This window comes from Pyrus communis, chromosome 14, assembly GCF_963583255.1.
Source record: "Pyrus communis chromosome 14, drPyrComm1.1, whole genome shotgun sequence".
Taxonomy (NCBI): domain Eukaryota; kingdom Viridiplantae; phylum Streptophyta; class Magnoliopsida; order Rosales; family Rosaceae; genus Pyrus; species Pyrus communis.
Window position 1 is genome coordinate 4,094,899 of NC_084816.1, and position 23,020 is coordinate 4,117,918.

Here is a 23,020-nt window from a genome sequence, read left to right on the forward strand (position 1 = left end):
TAGAACTACAGAGCAGTTTTAAATTGAAATGTCTGAGAAGTGATAGAGGTGGTGAATTCACATCTTATGAGTTTAACGAACTCTGTGAGGAGGAAGAAATTCAAAGACAACTCTCTATGGCTTATACTTCATAGCAAAATGGACTAGTGGAGAGAAAGAATAGGACAGTGGTTGAAATGGCAAAAGCCATGTTGCACGACAATGATCTTCTATACTATTTGTGGGCTAAGGTTGTGCATACAACCGTCTATATACTAAATAGATGCCCAACAAAAGCTCTAAGAAATGTAACTTCATTTGAAGCCTACAATGGTAGAAAGCCAAAAGTTGTTCATCTTAAAGTCTTTGGTTTTCCGTGTCATGTACATATACCAAGTGAACTAAGGCAAAAGCTTGATGTGAAAAGTACCAAGGGTATATTTGTAGGGTATGCAACTTGTGAAAAGGGGTACAAGGTGTATGATCATATCATTAAGAGGCTTTTACTCTCAAGAGATGTTGTATTTGATGAAAGTGCAGGTTGGGATTGGAAAGAGATTACTGAGACTTATGTGACTGTGACTAATCATGACGAGTTATCTTAGCAGTCTCAAGTTACATCACCTAGGACAACTCTCAGAAGTCATAACTATACTCAGTCACCAAGATTGTCATCTTTTCATGAGTCAACAGATGATATAAGTAGCAGCATGAGAAAGTCTCAGGCCTTTGATCGCACTTCACTGAAATGGAGAAACTTGGATGATGTTCTAGCACAATGCAATCTCTGCATTATAGAACCTAAGAAGTTTAAAGAAGTAGCTCAAGATGAATCATGGATGAAGACCATGAAAGATGAACTGTCTATGATTGAAAAGAATGCAACATGGGAATTGGTAGACAGACCAACTAACAAGCCTATAATTGGTGTGAAGTGGGTGCTTAAGACCAAACTCAACCTTGATGGAACTATGCAAAAGAACAAGGCAAGGCTTGTTGCAAAAGGATATGCTCAGAAACCAGGAATAGACTATAATGAGACATTTGCCCCAGTTGCTAGATTGGATACAATGAGAACTCTTGTTGCTTTGGCTACTCAAAAGAGTTGGAAACTCTATCAATTAGATGTCAAGTCTTCTTTTCTAAATGGAGTACTAGAAGAGAAGGTCTACGTAAAGCAACCAGATGGTTTTTCGTCAAGGGGGTGAAGACAATGTGTACAAGCTTTGTATAGCCTAAAACATGTACCAAGGGCCTGGTATAGTGAAATTGATTCTTACTTTGCTCAAAGTGGATTTGTGAAATGCCAAAGTGAGGCTACTCTTTACATCAAAGCAAGAGGAGAAGAAATTCTAATTGTTTCAATCTATGTGGATGACATAGTATATACTGGAAATAGCAATGAGTTGTTCAAAGAATTCAAGGAGGACAGGATGATCAAATATGAACTGATAGACTTGGGACTTCTGCATCACTTTCTGGGAATGAGAGTCATTCAAACTCATTCAAGTATTTTTATTCATCAAAGAAAGTATGATGCATCTTTGTTGAGTAAATTTGGCTTGAGTGAGTGCAAATCTGTGTTTACACCTCTTATTTCATCAGATAAACTATGCAAGGATGTTGGTAGTGGTTCAGCAAGTGAGGAACAATATAGAAGGATTGTGGGAAGCTTGTTATACCTCACTGCTACTCGACCATATATAATGTATGCTGCAAGTCTCCTAGCTAGATTTATGCACTGTCCTACAAACAAACATCTTGGAACAACCAAAAGGGTGCTCAAATACATCAAGGGCACTTTGGATTATGGTTTGGAGTAGGTGAAGGGAAAGAATGCAATGTTAATCGGATTTTGTGACAGTGATTGGGGAGGATCTGTTGATGATAGCAAAAACACTTTTGGTTATGCGTTTTCCTTTGGCAGTGGAGTATTCTGATGGGCCACTATGAAGCAAAATTGTGTAGCCTTTTCCACTGCAGAAGCAGAATACATCAGTGCTTCTGAGGCAACTGCACAAGCCATTTGGCTTAGATTCATACTTGAAGACTTTGGTAAGTTACAATCTGAAGCAACTCTAGTGCACTGTGACAATACAGTTGCAATCGCAATCACTAAATATCCAATGTTTCACCAGAAAACCAAGCACATTGACAGAAGGTACCATTTCATCAAGGATGCACCGCAATAGGGGATAATTGACTTAGTGTATTGTCCAACAAATGAGCAGGTGGTAGACATATTGACTAAGGCTCTAACCAAGGATCGATTCAATTATCTCAAAGACATGCTTGGTGTGAAATCAGCTCAAAACTTAAAAGGGAGTGTTGAATTATAAGCCATGAGCTAATTAGCATTAATGAATAATCTTGTACTTAATTGTGTATCCACTTGTGCTTAGAATTGCCAAGTGTAAGACTAAAATATGTAAGGCCATGAGTGTCATGTGTAATAATCCTAGCTATTAGCTAGATGAGTGGCTGAGATCAGTTTCTAGAAGGAATGATCCAGCTAAGCATTGTTAACGGTATTATACCTCTGCATGCTTTGTGTGAAGAGAGAGAGAAATGCAATCAATGAAAAACAGTGAAATTCCTCTGTGATTTGCAGAGAGACTAGCAGCCATTTTCTCATCATTTTTCTTTCAGTGTTCATTCATCTCTTCTTTCGAATTCATACCCAGCTATCAATTTACACGAACAAGTCGCTGAGTCTCTTTATCTTGTCAATGACTTGCACACTTTCAAAGACTTGATCTGTTTTTGGGTGTTTGGTAGATGTCGTCATGTGGTTAACTTCATCTGTTTTCGGGTTTTCAGTCGATTTCCTCTTAAGACAATCCCATGCATGTTCACATGCCTACAGAAAAAAGCGTAAATCGGAACATGAACCACATAGTCTTATAGCCTGCATCTAGCAAGAAGATTGAATGCCAAAATAAGAAACATTGCCGATAAAAAAGAGTGAGTAGAAGAACACACATAGCAGTTGCATAATAAATGCAATAGATTTGAGTGTCTAATCCACCTTCATCTAATACTAAATATGCCGCTTGTATAAGAACTAAACACACGATTTGTTGCACTTGTACCGCACATTTTAGGAATCGTTAGCAATCAAGAGAAACGATAACAAAAACATTAATAAGAAACCTCATGCGTTGTTAACTGAATTATGTTTTATAGCGTTGCAATTGCTAGTCTACCATTATATGGTCATGGAAAACTGATAACTTGGGGTATCGACCACAGATTTCGTTATCAAGCAGTTGGTCATGGACATGGCTATTGGTTACTAAATCAACCGTAATCTGATAAATCTAATCAAATAACTTCTCACTTCATTTAATGCACAGCTTCCCCGAATGCGAGTAAGCTAAGAAATTACGAACGTTGATGAAAGTAGTGATAGTGATGAAGGTGATGATCACACTCACCTTTCCTGCAACTGAATAGAAACCACTATCCCTTGACCGGTGAGCAAAATCCAGCCATTCTGTATAAGAAACTTGTAGCCACGGATTCGTCGAAGATTTGACTTCCCGCAAAAGCAAAGCCTCATATCTCAAAGCCAAACAACTCTGCAATCACAAACCGATCCACAAGCACATAGCAGTTAATTAGTTACCAAATTCCAAGGAAACCTAGCGATTTGGCTTATGACATAATTAATTCCATAAATATGGGAGGATTTGAATTTTGAGAAGATTTGCCTCAATATCGCTTACTAGTGAGAAAGCAAGAACGAGAAACTCAAGAACCAGAAGCTTCTCCTCCACATTGTTCTCTGCAATTTCTGCGGAACGGAGAGCGATATTCGGACCTCATGAACTGCCTGAAGCCTGACCTGACTTCCATCGATGACTTTACGTCCTTCGAAACCAATGCCGAATCCAATACTAGTAGTGTCGCGTCATCGAACCTACTAAATATTTTCAATGCCAGAGAGATATGGATGGAAGATCGGAGAAGAAGCGGAAACGGACCTTCAGTTCAAGACGAGTGAGCGAAAGAGCTCTGACATTTGGCGGCAAAACAGTTCTCTGAATTTCAATTTGAGTTGGATTTATAACCATTAGATGGGCCTAATGGGCCCAAAATCTATACCCATTTAAGGCCTGTGTTAAAGGCCATTAAGCCTCTAACCAATGCAATTAAGGCCCACCCAAACCAAAAACAAACTTCTGACGAGGCAAAATTCCACCAACTGTCAAAATAAACACATTTTTCATCAATTTTTTAACTCAGTATGTCTCGGTTTAAACTTTTTCCCTCACAACATAGTTGTTTAGAATAGAAATATTATTTGTATTGACGAAGAAAATAATTTTCAATTTGACGGAAAAACAGACAAATGTTATGATAAGGGGAAATGGGCAAATTGAAAGTCAAAACCTGAAGAAGGTAAGCTTAAGAGTTTTTGACTCCATCGTTAAAAAGGAAATTGTTATTGACACTCCAAAACTCTCATTTTGCACTCCAAAAGTTGTTAAGTGTGAAAGGAGGGGAGGGAATGGAAGAAGATCTGAAGTGCAAAGAATCCTACTCCTAAAAAAATGAGATGGGCACAATTGGAAGGCCTGGGCCTGCGTTTTATAACCCAATCAAGGCACAGAAAGCAACGAGGCAAAATCTCTCTCTCTCGGTCAGAGTCGCCGTCGAGCCGAGTAATTGTTAATCAGAAGATATGGCGGGACGGGAACATCCTCGACAGCTCGTCCGGCTGACGCCACTATCGGTCAATACGACGGCGCTGGAGGACCGTATCGCCCTCCAGAACCGTGAGATCCAGTCCCTCCTCGTCGACAATCAACGGCTGGCAGCCGCCCACGTCGCGCTCAAGCAGGACCTCGCCGCGGCCCAGCATGACCTCCGCCACCTATCCGTCGTCGCCGGTAAAGCCAAGTCCGAGAGGGACGCCGAGGTGCGCGAGGTCTACGAGAGGGCATTGAAGCTGGACGCCGAGGTTCGCGCCATCGACTCCATGGGCGCAGACCTGGCTCGGACCCGAGCCGATATACAGGAGCTCGGCTCGTCCCGGCAGGAGCTTGCGGAGGAGTTGAACACGATCGATGGCGAGCTTGCGAGGACTCAGTCCGAGGCGAACAAAGTGGCGGACATTAAAGCCGATATCGAGACCTTCAAGCAGGAGATTAAGAAAGGAAGGTAATTTTGAACTAACTTTTCATATGCATTGTGTTTGCGTGAATTGTCAAATTTGGGTATTGAATTTCAGATAGGGAAGTGTGTCGAAATTTCGAGGTTGATCTTTCGGTTTTAGGAGAGGATTTTGTGTGAATTGTGAAGTATTGGATGTAAAGATTCAATCTTTTCTATGATTTGAATGCAAATATAGGGATGCAATTGAGAATGAGAAGAAAACTAGAGCTAGCAATCTTGAGCACAGGCAGGGGATGGAGAAAACAATGGCGGCATTGGCTCGCGAAATGGATAAGCTTCATGGGGAGTTGGCCAATGCAGAGAAGAGAGCAAGGGCTGCAGTAGCTGCAGCAGCAAATCCAGGTCAATTCATTCGCGTTCAACTTGTCTCCCGTACTTAAGATTCAATTTATTCTATGTTTCTCGGTTTGAATTCAGAAACCAAATGCAATGTAAAGTGCTTGATGAAATTTCTGGTTGTGTTTATGAAGGTCCTGGGTACCCTGCAGCCTATGGCAATGCTGAAATGTTATACGGGGGAAATGTGTACCCTGATCCCTATGCCGGCATGCATCAGGTATGTGTACGCCCTTGCCTTCTTGATGCTTTGGTGCTATGTTTGTTACTACTCCGTAGATTGAAACCATTGAAAAGATGTGCAAGAATTTGTTTGTGTCTGAGAAGTTATGGTGTCGGTACACATAATAACGTGAGCATGAGAAGTGTTCTATCATGATCAAAGATTGCAAACTTAAGCCCTTGTTTCTATCGAGAGACCTAATATGTGGTAAACGGTTACTTTAGAGTCATTAGAATTTGGAAGGTCCCTTGTTTCTGTGGAAATTCAGAGTTTCGATATGGAGCATTCGGACGACAACAATTCTTTTTGTCTTTGTAGACAAATGTTACAATATATGTGCTTATATTGAATTTATATCAGATACTTCGCCAAACAACTTAGTTTCTGATTTCTATTTATACCTTTTTCATCCGAATGAACCTCCTCTGGATTTCAGGCCCCAGGTGCTGCCGACGCTGCCAGTCCATATGGTTCTGCACCAATGCCACATGCTTCTTATGACATGCAGCAACCGCAGGATATGAGATACAAGTCTCCAGCAGGTAATTAAGCCGACCATAAAAACAGTTCCGATGATTGTATGGGTTCAGAAATATAAATATAAATGAAAAGGTTTTGGCAGCCATTCGGACGAACAACATGGCAAAGATGTGATAAGCAGTTAAGCACAGCTGATTTAGTGCCTTCAGGCATTTTTTTGCTTCGTATTTTTCATGCTACCGCAAAGAAATTTCTCATTTACCACGAGGAGAATATTAGTACAATACACAGAAACGAGCAGTAAATGAACACTCTGCACAGGGAAAAGGGCTACAGTTGCATTGACAAAAGTTACGATAAATGTTGCAAGAAGCTGCTATTGCTATCGGAAAAGGATCTGGGGATCCGGAGGATTCTGTGATCGTATCTGTTCATCGTACATCGTACAGTTAGTTTTTGTTAGGTACTATTTATATCCAATTTTAAATTTTAAATTTCAAATGATTTATGACCGTACTATGTACGATGAACAGATAATATCACGGGATTCCCCGGATCCCCAAGAAAAGGATCTGGCAAGGATCCTTTTCCAGTGCTATCTATTTATCATAACTTGCTTCAATTGTTTTCGGTAACTAATGGACTTGCTACTCGGTTTTCACAGTAACTTGTTTTCAGGTAGGAAATTTTTCAAGACTTTTAAGCCATTTTTTTGGGGATTCAGAAATTCTAGGCATGTTTAACATAACGGGAATGGGAAATGTAATGAATGGCAATGATGTGGAATGAAATTTGATTGTTCAGGTGTGAGATGAATAACCTACTCGCTTGGCGATCCAACACCTGGTTTATTAGGTATGGCATACCTAATTTCCATGCTGGAGCTACTTAATTTTTCATTTCTTGTGTGTTAATAAACGCAACATATGTCACGAGCGAGAACAATAATCGTAACACCGTGCAACGCTGTAGTCCCGATTGAGGTGCTCAAAGAGATTTAAAACAGAATGTGCACATTGCAGCCAATGGCAACGAGCGGGGCGTGGGAGGGTGGGATAATTTAGCTTCCGAAACTTTGATTTGTTTGTGTGACCGGCCGGCCATGAAATTGAAATACCGTCTGAAATGGAACAAGAAGAATTTGTATCTTTGCTATTCAACATTACAAGTCATACAGAAACGGGCAGGTACGTGCCCAGCGTTTAGCACATCAATTTACAAACAAATAGCATATCGTCACTAAAGACAGAAAAAACAGAACAAATCGAGGAAGAGAATGTTTCATTCAAATTTGCTAAATGTTTGGGATGTAATACAACGATTTAAACTCGCACCGGAAAGTGATTTCTAGGGTCTACTCTCATCATTCCCTAACCTAAAAACTGAAAGAAAACCCTTCATCTTGCCACAAGGCACATGACAAGAAGACAACTGTTGCTCAACATTTGAAGTTCCAACCGCTGCCGGCTAACCGCCCAAGAAAGAAAGCCACATGAAAGTAGGCACCCATCAGCAACACATGAGAGGATATAACAATTGAAGGTCGGTGCTACGCAGAGATTCTCGTCATCCACAAGTCCTTTGCGGTCACCACAAGGAAGACTTGCTCCACCCAGTAAGTAGCAGAACAATGAAGGCAACAGGTGGGCAAAATTTTAGGCACCATGCCCATTTTACCAAACAATAGTAGGTCTTAAACCCTAGATTGATGTGGTGAAGTAAAACTATCGCAAAGCGCACGCCTCGATGTAGGAAAAGAGCCTCCACCAAACATGATAACAAATGTCTAAACAAAATAACAAAATCCTATAAGGAAACCTATTCCATGTAACTAGCAATTTAAATAAGTTCAGCTGGAGCTAAAAGTCGAGCAAAATCCAATCCAATGGTCGGGATTCACATCTAACATCGAGTACTTTCCAATACAAAATCCCAGCCACATGAACCATCTTCAGTGATTTCTTATATGGATCACAAATTTTCAGTCAGAAATGCATGTTATAGATATCAGTGCTCGCATATGAGCCATAGATTTAAAATGATCAGATGCAATCAAGATCCCGGTTATGCAAATTGGGGAAATCTCCAAATAAGTGTTAATAATGGTTATGAGAGAGCAGCACTCACCTGAAAATATCAACCTAGCATAGCAGCAAGCAATTTGGAGATTATCCACTTGTCTCTATAAAACATTCACACAACTAAAATCAATCCCATGCCTATAACTGAAACTCCTCCAGGTAGTTGTAGGTAAAGTTAAATATAGGAGGACAGAGGACTTGCTCAGGGTTAGTGAACAACCTACCTCTTAGTCTCCCGTTTAAGAACCCTCCAACGGAATACTACAAAAACCCTCAGACAACAATTCTCATTACATAAAATCTGGCCTCATCTGGAACTTCTCTCAGTAAGGACGCGAACGGTTTCCACCATGTTGATGTCTATCCGCTCCACCGTCTCTATAGTTGTTGCGCCTGTCACCGCCCCCATATCCACCTCTACCACCACCACTGCTTGCATAAGAAAAAGTAAGTCAGGACTCGGTATGCAGCCAAAAGAAGAAAATTATGTAAGCAAAACAGAAACTCATTCACGCAAAAGAACTTCATAAACCACATCGGAAATTCAGGATAGCACCCATTAACAGAATACCACAACTGAATTACTCAATGACTTTGGTGATTGTGACATCAAGAAAAAGAACAAAACCACAAGCAAATATTAAACATCAGGGTACATATCCAGACTTGCTCACTTTTGCTCACACTGTGACTCAATGTGAGGAAGCAAGATAGCAAATGAACAACAAGGAAAAGGGTTCTTTTCAACTTCCACTCAAATTATAAAAAAGTTGATAGATATATAGATAGATAGATAAATACCCTTGTTCAAATGAAGGCCTTGGAGCTGACCTCTCCGCCATCGCAACACTGATCTTATAGCCCCTTAACTCATAATCTGTAAGCACAGTACCAAGTTAGAATACGATTTTAACATCATCTTATCATGCAGAATAAAAGTAAAAGAGTTACCATTGTAAAATCCACCAGCTGAATGTGCAGCAGAGGGATCTTCATAGGCTAAACATGCGTCGCCCTTGTTTTTTCCAGACTCATCTGTGTATATTTTGATATTATATGGCCATTGATCCTTATAGCCACGTTTCTGTTTGATTCTTCCCACCTGAAAAAATTAACTTAGCATAAAGTAACCGCATAAATGTACACCAATTTGTGGAACTGACAAGGCGATTTAACTTGTTCCTACAAATGAAAAATGAAGTTCCAATATTCCATACATATACTCAAACTAGAAAACCAGCAATCAAAATTCAATCTTAAAAACTCGGATGCACTAAGTTCAGAAGTAGGTATGGATTTACTTGTCCAATGCCTCCAAAGAGCTGCTGAAGTTCGTCAACAGTAACATCTGGTGGCAAGTTTGATATGTAGATTCTAGCATTGCCACAAGTATCATCACAATTCTGGTCGCACTGCTTCACCTTAGCTGGGGCTTCCGTAGCAGCACTTCCATATCCACCACGACCACTAGCACCGTATCCACCATCATATTTAGCAGGAGGGCCCCCTCGGGCACCACCCCTTGCATCACCAGGACCATCACCACCATAACCGCCTGCAGGACCACCATAAGATGGGGGATATGATGCAGGTCCACCAGTATAACTTGTAGGAGGCGGAACAGCATCTGTTCCATAACTAGCATTGTAAGATGGGTAATTGCCTCCAGCTGTACCATAGGACGGTGGTGCATTTGGAGGAACCTGACCGTAACCCCCATCATCTCTTCCTTGGCTACCACCATAAGAACCACCCCTACTACCACCTTCACCTCTACTTTCATAACTACCGCCTCTACCTCCGTCATAACTGCTACCTTTACCTCCTTCATAGTTACCACTTCGACCACCATCATAGTTACCACTTCGACCCCCATCATAGTTACCACCCCTACCACCACGGTTACCACCACCAGTTCCTCCTCTGTTATAATTGCCTCCACCACCACTGCCACGATCACCACCGGCGGCACCCGAAGGAGAGGGAGTGCCACACTTGTTACACTCAACTCTTCTTGCAAAGTTCAAATTCCCACAGCTATATACAATCATACCGATTCATAAACCACATATACATATGCAAAAGGAAAATAAACAGAGAAAATAAATTTCGGCTTAAAGCTATTACTTTTAATGTTAAGAAGAGAATTCTAAAACCCAGTAAAAATTACAGATACAAAATAAATAATAGAACCGATCAAGATAAAATAGAAAGAAGAGACACAAAAAGAAAAAGGGTTTACCCTGGATTAGGGCACAGCCAATCGCCATCTCTTCCACTGCCACCGCGGCCACCTCTACCGCCGCCGCCGCGGTCACCACCTCTGCCGCCACCACCGCGATCTCCTTGATATCCTCCACCTACAGTCAAAACCAAATCCGTCAAATCAAAATTAAAGAATTTAAAACAATTATAAACTCGAAGGAACAAAGTAATAAAATTTACCTCGACCGCCACGTCCGCCACCGCCTCCATAACCATCGCTGCCCTTACCTCCATAGCCACCACCGCCGCTTCCACCATAGCCTCCACCGCCACCACCACCTCCATAACCACCAGAACCGCCTCCGTACCCGCCAGAGCCACCATAGCCACCGCCGCCGCTAGATCCGTATGGAGGAGGGGCGCCATCGCCATCTTGACCGTACATTCCAGCCATGATCTAGGTCCGAGAGAGATTCCGAGACACAGCGATTAGGTTAAGACTCGGAAAAGACATATTTCCACGCGAGAGCTTCTTGCTTATATAGGCGTGGGTAAAGTCATCACCAGATTTTTGTCTTGCCGATTTTGACTCCGACACGTGTTAATTCACTATGTCTAAGCCCAATCCCAAAACCCCTTTGAGTCCGGATTCCTTTCTTTGGGCCTCTAGGACCGTGACAATTTGTTTTTTTATTTTTTTTTTAAAACAAGTAAGAGGAAGCATCAATACACGTAGAAATGTCGATAGGTAAATTTATAGAAATATCGATATCAATTGTTTTCAACGGAAATTATGAAAATTTACAATGAGGTGAGTATATCAACACATTCAGATTTAATCGAAATTAGAGAAAAACTTCTCAAAAAAAAAAATTCAAAATTTACAATGGATTCCGGCAAATTTTACGCAGCAAATCAATAAATATCATCAATATTCATTAATTTTCCTATATCTCACTGGATTACAAATCGGCCCATGATAACTCCACCGCCAACAGACCTTAATCCACACATACAACTCATCTTATTTCTTACTAGTAGGGAAATTGAAATGCTCACACCCACTCGGCAGACTAACAAGAAACAAATTTAGAGAATTTCCAAACCCTTCTTTTGCCATTGAACTTTTGTAGAGCAATAACTTCAACAAGTGTTCAAACCTAATATAAGTTACAACAACAAAAACCAGAAACAATCGATCAGCAGACTGATCATACAGCGGCGAAAAATTTCCTCGGATATCTATTTTCTACAAAACTTTCCTCAAAATCTATCTTCTACGTAAATCTGGGTAAGGATAACAAAAAGGTTGGTACTAGCAAGGTCATCCACAGAGGAAGGTAGGCCGGATGGAGAGAACCTGAAAGAGAGGTGCGTAGTTGAACCGAAAACTTACAATTATCCACAGATGGATCAACGGTTGTGATTAAACCCAAGCCGCCAAATTCACAGCTGTCTGCACTCTGATTATGCTGCTGATAGTAGCTGTTAAATGCATATGATATGTTACCCGGCCAACTGATATTGGAGCAAGACCCACCAGGAGACATTGCACTGCAATCAGCATGCAAACATGCCTCTAAAGCACTAGCAGTTGCATTAGATAAGTCCCTATTATTGTTCACCACACACCATTTGGCAGGAAGGTACTCAACGTTTTGAGCGTCCACCAGATTTTTCGAACCTAGAATGAAATCAAAATGGTACTTGGCTTGACCATCAAAAGTGAACACACCCCAATGTTGCTCGAAATTTCCCGTGCTTATGCTTCTTTGGTCCTCGTCTAAGAGGCTAAAAATGTATGTTTCGACTGGAGGATTATGAGGCCTGAGTGGGGTTCCTGATTTGCTACGAAGGTGTGCCATCAGACCTTTCATGAAGGTCTCTGCAGTGGAAGAGGTTGCGTTTGCCGCTCCATCTGTAGGCCAACCAATCTGTGACACAACAATTTCCATCTTAGGGAATCCTACTGTTGACAAAGCTGTAACCAAGGTGTCATAGATCAAGTCAAAGCTGTTTTTGTATGTTCTGCTGCTGTCATTATGAGGTTTTGCATTCTCTTTAAATAGAGTGAAGTCGAGGGAAATGTTTTTGTTTTGGCGGAGACTTATGAAAGGGGAAATGGTTGCAAAGAATGGTGAATTGTGCTTGCTGAGAAACATGAGTAGTTCAATCATGGTTCTATTGAGGTCTGCCCGAAAGTGTCCTTTTGAAGGATGGCCAGACTCTGATAGGAAGGAATCAAAACTACAAGGCACGACCACTTTCACATTGCTCTCCAACTTTGCTCTGGCCAAAGCTGCGTGAATATTCATTGCCGCTCCTATGACGAATGGGTGAAATTGCTCACCATAACTCTGAAGCAATGGCTCATCTCCAACAGCAACATACCTGAAAAAGGACTGGTTAGAAACCTGTATATACAATACGAAACAACCATACCTTGATTTGTGAATGAGCAAAGTCCAGTCGATATCTGATGGGATCAACAAACAAATATTCAGTAGTTACTCTGAGAGGCTAATGAGTTCATGAACCGAGAAATCCCTGCTACAAAAATTTATCTGTCAACTTGTCCTAGCACGGCTGACTAAACCTAAAAGGGAAGAGAGAACATCTACCATTATCCTGCAAAGATTTCTTCTTCTGCAAACAAAAAAGACCCACTACAAAATTTTGCTCTTTTTGACTGGTCCTAATGCAATTAAGCCCATAGAGAGATCACCGATACTGGCACAGTGAAGGGCAAACAGGCTCCTCTCTAAAGTTCAATACACAGAGGAGAGTTTCTTCTTGTTCTAGGCATAGCTCATCTCATAGAAAGTTTATTGTTTTATTGGTTTATTTGCCAAAAATCAAACACCAATCGAATGCTAAGAATGCAGCGCTTGAACCCACTAGCATCGGAACACAAATACCATTACCAACTATTTTCTTTCATTCTTCAACCATGAAAACCACAATCTATCTTTAAGTCCCTATGCCGGCTCATTCGACATCAAAGATTAACCTTGACGTGATGTTTAAGCATCTACTCTGCAAAACATAGTGACCAACATTCCGATATGATCTCCTTTCGTTTGAGGTTCTTTTCATAGACATTAAACTAAGGATAATTGCACAAAAGTCCCCACTTCACGCGCAACGCAACTTTGATCGTAAATACGATTCTCTAACTCCTACATTGCCTCAGAATCGCAACATAAAGCCTACAATGTCACTTAAATCTAGGCAAATCAGCAACAAGGTACATTCTTTCTAATGTTTAACACAGATTCAATACAATTCAGCAATTGGGTATTTCCAACAATCAAATTTCATCCACAGTAAATCAAGTATTTAAGCCCCAAAAATGCAAATGCAGCATCAAATTAAAACCCCCATCAGGGTAAAAACCAAAAGGAAAGACGAAAACTCACTCAATTTTAACACCGCCGCCGCCGCTATTGGAGAAGTAGCGAGTGACATTGTCATGGACCCAACTCTCGGCAGCCTTCTTGGAAGAGTTGAGAACCTTAAGCAACGCATTGGGAATGCCCACAGTGACGCTAAGTTTGGACCCAGAAAGCGCTTCGAGGACGCCTGGGTCCGCGTCGAACAGCTTGACCTTGGTGACATTGTTGGACGTCAGCAGCTCCACCACCTTGGTCGGCGGTAGTGGGTGCGACGCCGTCGTGCCCCAGTTCACGCCTATGGCTCCGCAGGTGGAGGCCGTGGTCGCCAAGAGGAAGAGGAGTGTGCGGAGATTTGGAGGCATTTTCTGGGTTTGATATTGGACTTCGGGGTTGGAGAGGGAGAGTGAGAGTGCGAGAAGGGAAGGAATTAAAGGATGAAGGTTTTAATGCCGAAAAGTAATAATGATGAGAATTTTGGTGGGGGATTTTGGCAGTTAGCTGGGTTTAGTCTAATTCAGCAGTGTGTGCTACCTACTTTGCTTGTTTATCTGATATAATAATATATTTACCTTAAGAATTATGAATTTGGATCTAGTCTCTTTTTAAGCTAGATCTATTTTTTTCATCGTTGATTGCTAATTATAGATATAGCTGAAGTTTAGTGCCTTGCTAATATTCTTCTATACTCATTTTTTTTCTTTCAAGCTTATGCCTCAAAGTAAAAAAAAAAAAAAAAAAAAAGGTAAATACACATTTTTAACCGTTTATTCATGTTTAATCATGTATGTTCTGTTCATTTAATTTATTCAAATTGATGACTGGAAATAAAAAAGAGTGTGAGAAGGTACAAAGGGTTTATGAACACCACCACTCTTAAAGAAGTCTGAAATATTCTCTTGGTAACCTGTGACAAAAATGTATGATCACTTATCTTTAAATTTTATATGAAACATGAGAATAAGTATATGGGCTGGTAATGTTTTAATTTCAACCAATGGTATGAAATCCTAAAAGGGGTGATTATAAATAGTTGCATGCATATAATAACGTGTGATATGCTATAATATGGGTAGACAACGAAGTTAATTTGTACTAATTTAGAGTTTATTATTACTTAATAGATACACATATTATGTAATAAAAGTAATCCGAACAGAAGGTGACATTGTGACGATGATGCAGAAAAATTACACAACACGATCTCATTTTTCTTTTTCTTTTTTGGATCGGGCCATATCCGATGACTCAATGTAGAAGAGGCCCATTGGCCACATTCGTGCATGGAGTGAGGCTACATGGTAACCACTTGTCACGCTTCGAAGTCAAGATTTCTTAATCCAAACCATGACTATCTATGAACCCAAATCCTTTTCGAATCTTAAAAAACTGAACTTAATGATTAAATAATCCGGACCGTTGAAATGTAATCTAACTGCTACAATTATTATAACTTTTATAGGGGCTCCATGTTTGTAGCCGTTGGATCAAATTTTAACGGTCCTGATCATTTGATCCTTAAGCTCAATTTTTTTAGATCCGAAGAGAATCTGGGTACATTATCTATTATATTAGGGAAGAAGACATTATAGTTAAAATTTTCATTAAACTCTACAAATATCTTTAATTGAATAAAATAGTTAAGATATTACATACATCACTATAAAAAATATGGAAGTCGCCAAAAGCAAACTTACAGGGCGAGAAGGAACGAAAATATGAGTCCCTGTAATCTTTCTAAAGCAACAAACGAGAAACTTGACTTTGAGAAATAAACACCTTCTATTATAATATAAAGGCGTCGTAGCTTATCTATAGTAAGATCAACTTCAATGGTTGGGCTAAAAGCTAAATTTTTTAGCCCGGACAATTTAGATTTAAACCCAGAAATAGCTTTTTTACTCTAACCCTTCTGGCCTAAAATTTTAGCCCTAGATTATTAAAGAATAAACTTAGGCTATTTTTTTTTCTTCTTAAATTAAATTTAAAAATAAATAAATAAATATGTAGACTATCGTAAATTAATTTTATGAACATTTTAATCTAAAAATATTTAAATTCCGATAAATATTGAAAAATCACTAAATTTTTCACAAAGCAAGCCTTCAATTTAATACAACCGATAATTCATATACCACATAATTAATAAACTACATAAACTTAATACAAACAACAATTAATAAACTTAATTAATAAAGCACATAATTCATACACTACATAAACTTAATAATCATATTCACCATCTTCACTTGGTAATGGACTTTGTGATTGAATTGGGATATAGGGTTCAGAGGATTCATCATCTTGAAACATACTCCTTGAGGCAGACTTTTACAAAATTTCCTTTTGCTTACCACGTAAGAACTTCTTCTTCTCTGGAGTGTATATGCTTGGGTCCTCCATCATCAAATTAACTTCAAACCTCTCTTGCTCCTTATCTGATATTTCTTTCATTTGCAAACGCATTCAGGTCATTTCTTCTTGACGAGCGCTATGAGTTTCATTCAATTTTGCAATTCCGATAGAAAACTATCCACTCATTGGATCTTGGGACTTATCTTTTCTCTTTGCTTCCTTTTGTTTATCTCTTCCCAGGGGCCTTGCAAAAGAAGGAGATGGGGTAATTTCATCGACACCTTCATCTCCGCCATTTGTCTGTGCGGCTTCACGTTGAAATAATCTTCCCCATTGTTGGTCCGCATCGGTTTCCCACCTCGGACAATCCTTCAGGATGTCCCAAGCATGTTGCAACTTAAAAACTTGATTTTTTAGTGTTACTCTTGTCTTGTAAATTTCATTGCTTTGTCACCCTATACAAAAAATACATAAAAATAATTAGTTGCAAACTAATATTATGTACATGACAAATAAAATATCAAGAACAAAACTCATAATTTCTATAGCGCTCCTTCCACTAGGCATGCTAACCACGGCTCTCTCCAAGCTTCCCTTCCATAAAGTGCATGCTTTGTTGATAGTCTTCCATCGATCATAAACACCACCATCGTCCCGGCAGTCGTCGTTGCAATTTTCTTGAAACTTTGCAATGATTTTACCCCACAAAACTTTTTTATTTTGATTTGTGCCAACTGCACCATCTTCGCTAACAGAAACTCATGCCAAACATAAAACAACATCTTCCTCACAGGTCCAATTACGACCTTTAATATGCTCTCTTACCATGTTGAACAATTTGGAAATTGAAATAAATGGTAGAAAGATAAATTGGAAGAATTGTAGGAGAAAATTAAGTTTTGTGTGGATGTTTGAACAAATACATAGGTATTTATAGAGTTTTTGGGTGAATTTTGAGTTAAATAATTTTTTTTAATTATTTTAGGTGTTGGATTTAAATTTGGGCCGTTAGATCTTTTTTTTTTTTACCGTTAGATTTGATTATATTCGATCTCAGCTGTTGGATTCAATAATATATAAATATAAAAACAAACAAAAAAATTTTGAATCTAGGCCGTTGGATTAACCAATGGCCTGATGATCACGACCGTTGGATGGAAGGAGCCGTTGGGCTCATGAAGAATGTGGCCGATAGGCCCATGTGGGTAGGTCCCTAGCGGTCGGAAGCCTCACGCGTTAGGCGAGTTGGGCGATTCAGTGGGCTGTGTTTGGCGCCCAAACACTGAAATGCAATCCCTTCAGTAGGGCCCACACCGACCTTTGGGCTAAATTTTGGGTTGAATCTGGCCTCAGTTCCCCATTTAGCTTTTAGCCCAATGTTTTCCCTTAGGTTGGATTGGGTTTAGGAGGAAATTTAGCATTTAGCCCACCATTGAAGATGGTCTATGAGGGTCTTTTCTTACTCATTAGTGCTTTAGTTTTTAATAAGGATATTTAGGCTTTACTAATAGAATATATAGGGCTTTTCTCGCTTGTTTAGTATTGCTTTGACATTGCCGTTTGTATCTTGCTAAGGCCGAAGTTACCGCAACTAAAAAAATGAATGAAGAAAGAAGGCATCAGCATTAGAAAGACTACAGAGGCATATTTGGTAGAGTAAAATAAAAAATAGTAAAACAACTAATATATATGCTTCAATTTTCATACCATGTTTATGAAATAATTGTCCAATGTTAATGCATGAAGATTTCACTCATATCGCTCTATTCTCATTAATCCATACTACAAAATACGTACCTCATGGTTCATTCACTTTCTATTGTTCTTTAATATCATGATGTTCTCTCATTCACCAAGTATTCCCACAAGACATACACATAAAGGAGAAACTTTCTCTTGCAACCAAGACATAATCATAACTTGTCTTATAGATATTTGTCCATGATAAAAAATGAACCATTCATTTAAGAAATACTTGCTACATGGTTAATTAGTGACAAGAAAGTATCTCTCCACCTAATTAAAGACCGTCTTTATCACTGTTCATTTACTATAATAAAACTGTTGAATAATGAGATATCTCCCACATCCTCCATCTTATAAAACAAATTGCAACTTATAACTAAGAAATTTAGGCTTAAACCTCACACCTATTGAATTGAATAGGTAGTTAAGTTGGCTGTGATTAGTGGTAGATCATTATCCTGTTTCTTTGAAATCTTAATACGATACCAAAGAGAGTTGCTTAAATAACCGATGTGGAAGTGATTGCACGTGTGATGCGTTAAGTAGTTGTCCCAAATGAAGGGACATGTTGAAAAGGAGAAACACAATACATGGCCATCTTAAAAGACAAGTAACAATTTATGAGCTCGTTTGGATGTGCTTTTAAAATGACTGAAAGCATTTTTGGTGAAAATGTTTTTAGAACCAATCGTTAGTAAAGATGCAAGTAAATCCTAGAAAAGCACTTAAAGTGCTTCTTGAAAGAAACACATAACTGATGCTTCTTGAAGAAAACACTTTAAGTGCTTTTGGAACCCAAGAATATTTTTTTCAAAAAACCATTTCAATCATTTTAAAAGCACATCCAAACGAGCTTTATATTAATTGGTTTCACTTCTGATTACACTTTTTAAAATAAAATCTCACCCTTCTTTTTAAAAGTAGTAACTAAGATATTCATAAACTTAAAAATAAGAATTATCAATTCCATTCAGATACATTTCTTTCACTTTACATCCTATACCATGTCCCTCCCTTCACTGAAAGTATATTCACAATCCCAACTCATTTTTTAATATCGTTTTCTCACTCTTTTGCTTTCACTCTCATGTATTCCTTTCTTTGTCAACAAGAAATACATCACTTTTGCATGCAGTGTTGCTGTCTATAATTGGTGAGAGACCCGTACGAGGAAGTGTGTTGCGTACACTTGTTTTCGTTGGCAAATTCAGGATTCGAACTTTGGTGATATTATCATATTAGTGTTAAAAATTTAAGCTTATAAATAAAAACATAGTGCAAAGCGCGCAAAAAAATTTTAATTTGTTCACCTAAGCATTTTGTCGAACATTTGATAAGATTGTTATTATCAACCAAACCATGTTTTGCACATGTCAACAAATTTGTTCACCTAAGCATTTTGTTGAACATTTGATAAGATTGTCATCGTCAACCAAACCATGTTCTGCACATGCCAACAAATATCGACATATATCGAAGAAAACAGAGGACAGTTGCAATTTATTGTGAGATTCTATGAGCAAGTATTTACAAGGGTTTTGAGTTTGGTTTATGTCGATTGAACTAAAGGCATATTTAAGTAAAAGAAAAAAAGGCGTGAAAATGAAAGAAACGGAAAACTTAGATACAGGAGAAGATCTAAAAGGATCGGATCAACTAATATCCTAGTCGACCTGAGTCTTGATTTTCTAGAATTTGATTAAGGATTTCAACGGAAAACTCGCACTGTGTTATACTTATGATAAATTAAGAGGTGAACGATTTTTGTAACATTATTTTAGTAAAGTATGAAACTCAAGAATCAAAATATTTTAATTCTTATTCTCTATGAATAAACATGCTCTAGGTATATTTGCTATTACGTCTGGCAAACGGGTCGTGTTTGTCGTGTTCGTGTTATATCCGTTATCTTAACAGGTGGTGTAGTGCATAGACGGAGCCACCTTGGGCTCAAGGGGGACAGATACCCCCACTCGATTTTTTTGGTAGGGAAAAAATGTACATACTTGTGACATAAGCAAGGTGTATCACTAATTTATTTGCTACTTCCAACGTTGGAAGAGCATTTTCAACCATGAAATTTTTGAAAAATTGATTGACAAAACGAATGGGAGATCAATGGATGAATGATAACGTGGTTATTTTTTTTATAGAGAGAGATTAGATGGTGCGATAATGAAGTTGTCAGACAACGTTTTCAAAAAATAAAAACGCATCGAGGGACAATGTAATGGGTTATGAAAAATCTCATGGTTTAATATGTAAGTGTTTTGTTTAGTAAGTTCTTTAGCTTTTTTATTTGTGACTTTGTTGTTTGAGGATGCCCCCATACACACAAATTTCTTGCTTCATCCTTGATGTAGTGTCAAACCCGTTATCATAACAAGTTCTTACCGGGGGATCTAATAACAACACGATTTGTTAATGGGTCATGTCGTTTTATGTTAACGAGCCATACAAGAAATCACCATGATTTGGCAAACGGTATCATATTGGGTTCTTAACGGCTTACCAGTAACTATTGAAATGTTAATGAGTTACTCAATAACGACCCGACTTGTTAACAAAGTGATTCAAAACCGTTATTTTCATGTTGTTTCATATTGGGTAACGAATTATGTAAGAAATTGTCATACCTAAACCATAGTAAAAAATAATGTCTCTTCAAAGACGCAGGTAGGATTTTCCTAATCTCACAAGTCTCATATGTGCTACATCTTTGTTTATTTATTTCATATTATTCAAAGAAAAATAAAGCATTGTAAAGAACTTTCTAAGAAAATAAAGCATTGTAGAAATGGTCACTACAAAACTATGAACAAGTAGAGGCCAATACATTTGCACCTATTAATTAGAAATAGGGGCAAAAATTGAGAATTTCCACACCTAATAAGTAGGAGTGGTGGATATTGGAATTGCACCTAAAAAGAGCGTTGCTATTTATAAATAGGGACAAATAAGGACTTATATCCGCCCCTAATAGTTTTGCTGTCATGTAGGCAAGTTTGACATGCAAACAATATTAAGTGTGGATGTTTAAAGTATTAGGGGCGATTATTAAGGCTCCTACTTTATTATATATATTTAATGACATTTATATTTATTATTATTGCATTTTGAGAATTGTATTAATTGAAACGATTTTCAATCTCCCATTAGTTATTTGATTGTATTCTCATACTTTAGGGTGAAATATATTTACGATTATTTTTATTTTCCACCACCGATCTTGACAGAAAAAATAAATTGTTAACAGAAAAATTAATATTAAAATAATGGGTTATTATACATAATGGTTCTTGAGATTGAAAATCAATAGAAATGGTCCTTGAGATTGTCCACCATCTATGATTTTGGTCATTCCGTTAAAAACTCTTTGGGCAATTTTCAAAACTTCATAACTCAATCAATTTTTAACCAAATTCGACCCATAATATATCAAAATGAAGATAAATAGGTGTAGAACAAGATTATACCCATTTGGAAGCCCAATGATTGCCCGAGATGGCCAGAAAATAGCCTGAAAGGTGACTAGTCCTCGGGAAAACTGGAAAACTCCCCGGAAACTGGGTAAACTTTAAACGTTCATAACTTCTTCAATACTCAACGAAATCGAGTGATTCAAAAACGAAAATCATACTTCTCGACGAGACGAATAGATTATGTAGAACTCACATTCATGAAAAGAAACAATCAAATTATGTAGAACATTCAAATTATGTACGAACCCTTCACAAAACATCGAGAAAACAAAACTTGCAAATTAGACAAAAAAATCAAACCTAAACTAAGCCAATTGGGGTTTATGATGTAATTCATCATTTTGTTAACACTAATATCTCTATTAATTAATGAAACCCTCTTTGTCAACCAAAAGATGGTGAAAAGACTACTTAGTCTTTTATCACACAAAAAAAATGATGGGCAATAATGTAATTTCACAAGTCCAAAATTTACTGTTTTTTATTGAAGCCTCATCTACCGGTGATGTTAAAATACCTCAAATATTAAAAATAAAATAAAATAAAAACAAAAAACAAAACCTCTCACTCCCCCACGTTCTCTCTCCATCTCTCCTTCTCATTTTCTAAAAAAATATGTTCATACACATAAAATGTGTAGACAAATGTTAGTTATATAAAAATAAAATAGAAAAAATATGTATGAAGAACACACCTAATGAATTTCACTTCAAATTGTTCACACCCCATCATCAAATTTACCTGCAAAACAACATTTTGAGAGAAAAAAAGCAAAAAAAAATTTCAATCAAACTAAATAAAGCTAGTTTTTTTTCTCTACTACGAACCTTTTTAAATCGCTATTTGGCTATCTTAGACTCGTCAAAGGGAATATTGAAAGGTAGAAAATTACAAAAAAATAGAGATGAAGAGAAAACAATATCACATCCGAAATAAAAAAGTGAAGAAGAAGGATAAAAATACGAAGGAACAATACAAATGGAGAATATGAAGGAACAAGAACAACGAAGATGAGAAGAAGAATATGAAGAAAGGAAAACTAACGAAAATGGTTTGAAAATTTTGAGTTTTAACGAAAAGGACAAATAAAGGGTAAAGTGAATTTTACTAGGATTGACTTTTTAGTATAAAAATGTAGTTTTTTGTTAAAGTGAACAGTAATGTGAATTTTTCGTTAAAGTTCCCTATTAAGAAACAAGAAAAATAGAGAGCTATGAAAATGGAGATGAGGAGAAGAATATGAAGGAAAAAGAAAAATGAAGATGGGGAGTTTGTGCCGTGAAAGAAGATCAAGAGAAATATGAGGAATGTGCGTGTTGGTTATCCTAGAATTAGGGTTATGATAATTGTCTTATTTATTTAATTAATAATTAAGAAAAAAGTTAAGAAGATAAATGCTCTTAATGTAAACTATTAAATTAAAAAAAAAAAAAAGAATAAGTATATATTAGAGGCTCATTTATCCGTCTTTAATAACTAAATTTTGTAGATGTGGACTTTTTTTCGCCCCTAAAAATAGTAACATTAATAAAAACATTTATTGTTCTACCTCGATTACAG

The 23,020-nt window shown here is 37.9% G+C and overlaps 3 protein-coding genes across 10 annotated transcripts; 1 reads left to right on the top strand and 2 right to left on the bottom strand.

Annotated features, from left to right (window-relative positions):
* The first annotated feature begins 4,559 nt into the window (after positions 1 to 4,559).
* Positions 4,560 to 7,009, top strand: LOC137715026 (protein FLC EXPRESSOR). 2 transcript variants are annotated; one of them, XM_068454230.1, is made up of 5 exons: positions 4,560 to 5,145; positions 5,336 to 5,502; positions 5,631 to 5,716; positions 6,156 to 6,261; positions 6,332 to 7,009. In XM_068454230.1, exons 1-5 carry the CDS (start codon positions 4,667 to 4,669, stop codon positions 6,382 to 6,384), a joined length of 891 nt encoding a protein of 296 aa, XP_068310331.1. In that variant the 5' UTR covers positions 4,560 to 4,666; the 3' UTR covers positions 6,385 to 7,009. The 2 variants fall into 2 exon arrangements, with proteins under 2 accessions (XP_068310331.1, XP_068310332.1); XM_068454231.1 differs by having other exon boundaries at positions 4,561 to 5,145; positions 6,342 to 7,009.
* A 456-nt stretch (positions 7,010 to 7,465) lies between these two features.
* LOC137715025 (transcription initiation factor TFIID subunit 15b-like) lies at positions 7,466 to 10,979 on the bottom strand. Of its 7 annotated transcripts, none has more exons than XR_011065505.1 (8): positions 10,726 to 10,979; positions 10,523 to 10,640; positions 9,582 to 10,317; positions 9,232 to 9,382; positions 9,082 to 9,157; positions 8,505 to 8,709; positions 8,327 to 8,381; positions 7,466 to 7,985 (listed from the first exon to the last, which is right to left on the bottom strand). XR_011065505.1 is itself a non-coding variant. In XM_068454228.1 (6 exons), exons 1-6 carry the CDS (start codon positions 10,937 to 10,939, stop codon positions 8,604 to 8,606), a joined length of 1,401 nt encoding a protein of 466 aa, XP_068310329.1. In that variant the 5' UTR covers positions 10,940 to 10,979; the 3' UTR covers positions 7,466 to 8,603. The 7 variants fall into 7 exon arrangements, 1 of the variants encoding a protein (XP_068310329.1); XR_011065507.1 differs by having other exon boundaries at positions 7,466 to 8,148; XR_011065506.1 differs by having other exon boundaries at positions 7,466 to 8,160.
* Positions 10,980 to 11,448: 469 nt separating this feature from the next.
* LOC137716545 (glucan endo-1,3-beta-glucosidase 9-like) lies at positions 11,449 to 14,306 on the bottom strand. Its single transcript, XM_068456000.1, has 2 exons — positions 13,905 to 14,306; positions 11,449 to 12,876 (listed from the first exon to the last, which is right to left on the bottom strand). The coding sequence occupies exons 1-2, from the start codon at positions 14,240 to 14,242 to the stop codon at positions 11,763 to 11,765; spliced, it is 1,452 nt and encodes a 483-aa protein (XP_068312101.1). The 5' UTR covers positions 14,243 to 14,306; the 3' UTR covers positions 11,449 to 11,762.
* Positions 14,307 to 23,020: the final 8,714 nt, after the last annotated feature.

What these genes read in the sequence shown, in the direction of transcription:
- LOC137716545 (XM_068456000.1), bottom strand. Translation starts at nt 14,242, where the DNA reads ATGCCTCCAAATCTCCGCACACTCCTCTTCCTCTTGGCGACCACGGCC. An exon ending in GGCGGCGGTGTTAAAATTGA is followed by an intron (nt 12,877 to 13,904) that starts GTGAGTTTTCGT and finishes GTCCTTTTTCAG; the next exon opens with GTATGTTGCTGTTGGAGATG.
- LOC137715025 (XM_068454228.1), bottom strand. Translation starts at nt 10,939, where the DNA reads ATGGCTGGAATGTACGGTCAAGATGGCGATGGCGCCCCTCCTCCATAC. An exon ending in TCTTTGGAGGCATTGGACAA is followed by an intron (nt 9,383 to 9,581) that starts GTAAATCCATAC and finishes TAATTTTTTCAG; the next exon opens with GTGGGAAGAATCAAACAGAA. An exon ending in AGCTGGTGGATTTTACAATG is followed by an intron (nt 9,158 to 9,231) that starts GTAACTCTTTTA and finishes CTGTGCTTACAG; the next exon opens with ATTATGAGTTAAGGGGCTAT.
- LOC137715026 (XM_068454230.1), top strand. Translation starts at nt 4,667, where the DNA reads ATGGCGGGACGGGAACATCCTCGACAGCTCGTCCGGCTGACGCCACTA. An exon ending in CAGGAGATTAAGAAAGGAAG is followed by an intron (nt 5,146 to 5,335) that starts GTAATTTTGAAC and finishes ATGCAAATATAG; the next exon opens with GGATGCAATTGAGAATGAGA. An exon ending in CCTATGCCGGCATGCATCAG is followed by an intron (nt 5,717 to 6,155) that starts GTATGTGTACGC and finishes TCTGGATTTCAG; the next exon opens with GCCCCAGGTGCTGCCGACGC.